At 47.9% G+C, this 5,015-nt stretch overlaps 1 protein-coding gene across 1 annotated transcript; it reads right to left on the reverse strand.

Moving 5' to 3' along the window:
• Positions 1-339: 339 nt before the first annotated feature.
• On the reverse strand, positions 340-2,734 carry LOC100895061 (secretoglobin family 1D member 4). Its single transcript, XM_009008318.5, has 3 exons — positions 2,615-2,734; positions 1,477-1,664; positions 340-465 (listed from the first exon to the last, which is right to left on the reverse strand). Exons 1-3 carry the CDS (start codon positions 2,667-2,669, stop codon positions 436-438), a joined length of 273 nt encoding a protein of 90 aa, XP_009006566.1. The 5' UTR covers positions 2,670-2,734; the 3' UTR covers positions 340-435.
• Between the last annotated feature and the right edge of the window lie 2,281 nt (positions 2,735-5,015).

Below are 5,015 nucleotides of genomic sequence, written 5' to 3' on the forward strand. Positions count from 1 at the left end.
TACATTAGGGCTGCTGCTGGTGGGCACCATGTGCCTGGGCACCCAGGCAGGCTGGGGGACCCCTCAGTCCAAGATCAGCAGGAACATTATAACTCCTGCTTTCCCGTTACCATGGTTTTCATTCACGGCTTCAGGATGGGAAATCTGTAAGGAATGCAGGATGATTTCTGCCAAATATTCCCTTCTGGGATGCCTGCACTCAGGCCCGATTGGTAATAGAATGCTGGTAATCTAGAGTTGATTATCAGCCACAGCAAAAGCCCGCTCCCCTATGGAAACCACCCTCAACTCAAGGCCCAAGACTGCAAAATCATAACAAGACCAGTGGAGATGTGCAGGGCAAGTGATTTATTAAAGCAAGATGTTGAAACCTTTACATTTTTTAGTGAAGATCAGGGTATCATTGAAAGATCGTGGAAACCAGGTTGAGTATTTTTATATGCCACATTCTATCACTATGCTCGCCTGAAATAGAAAAAAAAGAAAGAAAGGAAGGAAGGTGGGGTCAGTCATGCTGCTGCTGATGATGACAGGCTAACATAAAAGAGGCCAATGGGATTTTGTCCCAATGGCCCTTGGAAAGGCAGAGGCAAGAACTCAGTTTGGGAAACTGAGGCGTAGAACTGGTGGCCTTACAACATTCATTCTAGTGAGAAAGCAGCCTTTCCCCCACCAGGCCAATAGCCCTCGGAAGACCCAGGAGTTAGGCACAGGATTTTCATGGAGTGGGTGGGGAGGGGTTGACAGTGCAGCCATAGGTTATTGTCTGAGCTGTCCCAGGACTGTGGAGTCTCCTGATACTTCTAATGGGGGACCCGGGGCTCTGAAGCTAGGCAGGGCAGGGCAGGGAAGGCCGCTGGGAAACACACCTTCCAGGAGACTCCACCCTTCCCATGAAAGAATTCTGCTTAAGAGCCAAGGCATTTCTCAGCCCTGAGCCTGCAGTTTTTATGGGTATTTGCAGCCAAACCTCAGGACAGTAACCCAGAGTCAGCCAGGCTCAGAGGGCCCTGTAATTCTATGATTTCTTGAGAAAGACTTGGTGAGAACATCCTACTCCATGGCACTGCAAGAAGTAAAGCAGTGAAAAAGTCTTGATCCACTGGCCGTGGTCAGGAGAGCTTATGGATGAGGAGTGGATAGTGGAGCCTGAGGAGATAGGAGGGGCTCCTGGCTCTGAAGAGGCTGTAGAGGATCCCAGTTCACCCCAGCACCCTGTCTGTGGGAGGCCCAGTCCTAGGTACCCCACAGCCTTCTCTCCCTGTTCAAGGCTCCCACACTCCCTAGGACATTCCACAGTGACTGTGCCCACTGCCTGAGGGCAGGTGGGCCTCAGGAAAGCTCCCAGCAAAGATGCGGCCATGCTTGGCCCTTCACCACCCCTGCCTGGGCCCCAGTTCACTCCCCATGTTCTCAGCACACTCGGGGGTGTAGGTGAGTTGAATTCTGCCTCTGTATAAAGAAGAAATAAATTACCAGGACTCCTTCAAGGAGCACTCGCTTCCCAGGAGATATCTGATCCGTGCATTTCTTTATTTTCAACTTGGCTGCAACAGCTTCCGGAGGTGGATTATATTTGCCAACTTCCAGCTTTACTAAATTGTCATTTAAGAATAAGAAGCTTGTGATATCAGAAATAACAGCTGGGCAGACTATAGCATTGGCTGCAGCACAAAAATAAAAATATGGTTGATGTTAGGAAAGTCGATTTCTCTCTCGTGGCTTCCTGATATTAAACCAGACAGGATCCCCTGGATTCTATGTCCCTGATTGTGCTGATGACACTGCCAGATACTCCAGGTGTGACTTTCTCAAGGTCACACAACAAAGGGAAAAGCTTCTTATCCTCAGCTACACTCTTTTTTTTTTTTTTTTTTTTTTTGGAGACAGGGTCTCACTTTGTCATCCAGACTGGAATGTAGTAGCACAATCTTAGCTCATTGCAGCCTCAATGTCCTGGGCTCCAGCAATCCCCCGTCAGCCCCCAAAGTAGCTGAGACTACAGGTGCATGTCACCATGCCCAGCTCATTGTCTTGTTTTTTTTGTTGTTTTTTTGGTAGAGATGGGGTTTTGCCACATTGCCCAGGCTGGTGTCGAACTCCTAAGCTCAAGTGATATGCCCACTGTGGCCTCCCAAAGTGCTAAGATTACAGGCATGAGCCACCATGCCTGTCCCACAGCTTGACCCTTGACAGCCATAACCTTACTTCATTCTCATAGCTACTCCTGGCAGAAGCTTTAACCACCAGTGATAGGAGGAGTCTTGGGGAGGGTGAGTATTGTGCCCAAGATCGAGGGGTGCGAAGTGGTGAATCCCAGATTCACCCCAGACCTCACATTACATCGGACACAGATACCATCCAGAAGTAAAGCTCAGGCAGAAGAATTCTGAACATTTGGCTGCACTGATTTTTCTATAAAACTTCCTAGGTGCTGGGGATTAGAATAAAGAGCTCTAAGATTTATAAGGGGCTTCTTCAACAAGCACAGAAAAGGATCTGGCATTCTATTTGGTTTTGCGCAGATCTCAACCCCAGCACAAATAGGTGACCTCGTGCTTATAGGGGTGTGCTTCCCAGAGGCTGGTGCTGGACTCATGACTGATGTACTCACCCTGGTAGCAGCAAAGGCTCAGCATGACCAGCAGGAGACACACTGTCAGCCTCATGGTGGCTTATTCTGCTGTGAGCTCAGCTTTCACAATGAGTGATTTGGATTAGACTCCAGGAGCCTAGGTAGTCGTGGAGCTCAGGGCTATTTGTACCTAGGGAGCCTGGCTGGTCCTACCCACTGGGGCACCTGGTAGGTCAGGAGGCCTGGCTCCCAGCCCACCCTTCCAAGCCAAGGCTGCTGCCATCCATCAATGTCACCTCCTTAAGCATCTCTGCATCCAAGTGGGGCGGAGCACAGGATGGCAGCCCCGCAAGAACTCTGCTCTGTGCTCCAGGTGAGCATTCAGGCACAACTGGAAATGTTCCTGGGATTCTCAGTTTCCTTCTGAGCTTTTGCTGATTATTTCTTTTTATCTTTGTAGCAGTGTGGGGGTATAGGTGGATTCTGACTTCAGCAAGCAAAGGAAACTGGAAGGCTGTGTTCTAGAGCCTTTCAGTTTCCTTTGCTGGGAGAGCACGGACATAAGGAGACCCTGCTTTGGTCCCTCTGCATGTCTGACAACCAGCCAGACTTATTTCACCTGCACCCTGAGCAAGTCTAAACAAGCCTACCCTTCCCCTCAGCCCCTTCCATCACCACCATGTTCACAGCATAGGTACCTAAAACCTAGTTCAATACATCCCACCTTTGGAGAATTTCCTGGGGACAAACAACTGCTGCACCTGTTCCCTAGCCTGCCTCACTCCCAGACCTGAGTCTTGTTTATGGGGTAGGTTAGATATATGAGCAACATTCACAGATTCACATTGTCTATCTATAAAAAGAAAGCTTTCTGTGATGTGCAGCCACCCACATCTTATCTTAGGGCTGATCTGATTATTAAATAACCCAACTCTTTTTTCAATAAGCTTTTGGAGTGTTCAGAGCCAGTCATGCATCAGAGACATATTGAGAGTTCTTTGCTCTGGGACTCTAGGCTGGGAAGATAATGGAAGGGAAGAGACAGATGAACAGGGTGGCTGGTCACATCCTCTTAACCCTTAGGCTCAAGTTTTCCACTTCAAACCTAGCTGTGCTGCCTGGGACAATCCCATTTTTAATGGAAAGTGAAGGAAGCCCCCAGACAAAGCAGTATATACCCCCATGCCCTCCCACTGTGGTGCCTTCACGTGGTGTGAGTAGGTAATCACCAGAATTTCTCTCTTAAATGAATGTACATTTGAGAGGAGTCACAGCCCAGACCAGAGCTTTCCATTCTCAGCTACACAATCAGATCTCTTGGAGCTTTTAAAATAGAGTAACCCCACAGGCTTCACTCTCTGATAATTTTGATTCAGTAGCATTGGGGTGACTCCCTGGTTTCTGCACTGTTTAAACTGCTCTGGTGTTTCTCACAGGCAGCAGGGCTGAGAACCAGCCAGGAAAACCTTTAAGAAGGTAGGGGATCTTGTGGGTTATGTCATGAAAGACACATTGCCATGTTTGGTTAAGTCCGAGTTGAGGGCAACAGTGGATCTCTTTCATCACACAGGACCACGAGGGAGTCCCTAAATCAGCCCTGCTGCCACCAAGGAGGGGGAGGGTTAATGGTGAGTCTCATGGCTATGAGGGTTCAGATCCTCATTTTTGGGCTCCTGGACCTTAGGAAAATTATTCAGTTTATGTAACCCCAGTTTCCTTCTTTGTCAAAGTAGGCTATTAATGGTGCCTACATCACTGAGTTGATAGGTGATCAAATGAGTGTGTTCATGGGTGTGTGTGTATTTTTAAAATATACCAAGTTCGGGCACATCATAGTTCTCAATCAATGTAAACTGCCATTATCTTTCCCATTTGTCATATATGTCATGGTTTGCCACTAGTTCCTAATTTCGAGCACAACCAAAATCCACAAAATCACCTACCTGCAGAACTACCTGGACACCTAGATACACCCTTTCTCTCTGACATAAATGGAAATGGGAACCCAGCTCATGGTCTCTGGGTCTACATAGGTTTCAGGACTCAGGCCTCTATTGCAGCAGACAGGCCTGTGAGACATTCACCCTATCTGTGGATGAGCGTTTACCCTTGCTCCGGCTCGACATTCACCTTGCCATCTGTACAGTCCACTGGGGAGGATGTGTATCTCTCAGAGAAGATTGTTTGCCTGTATTTTATTATTCCTACCACAGTTAACACCTACACAGGGTGTTGTTGTTGTTGTTGTTGTTGTTGTTTTCATCATTGACACTTTTCACAGCTTCCTCTTTTTACACAGTTGAATCAACATTTTAGTTCATTCTTTCCACCCATGGGCACTGTTGCCTGAGCCCAGTGACTTGGTCGATGCTCCCCCCATGGACTCTGCTGTAACCATGCACCTCTCATTTGCAGCAATCTCAAGGCTGTTGTATTATAA

The sequence above is a fragment of the Callithrix jacchus genome, chromosome 10, assembly GCF_049354715.1.
Source record: "Callithrix jacchus isolate 240 chromosome 10, calJac240_pri, whole genome shotgun sequence".
Classification (NCBI taxonomy): domain Eukaryota; kingdom Metazoa; phylum Chordata; class Mammalia; order Primates; family Cebidae; genus Callithrix; species Callithrix jacchus.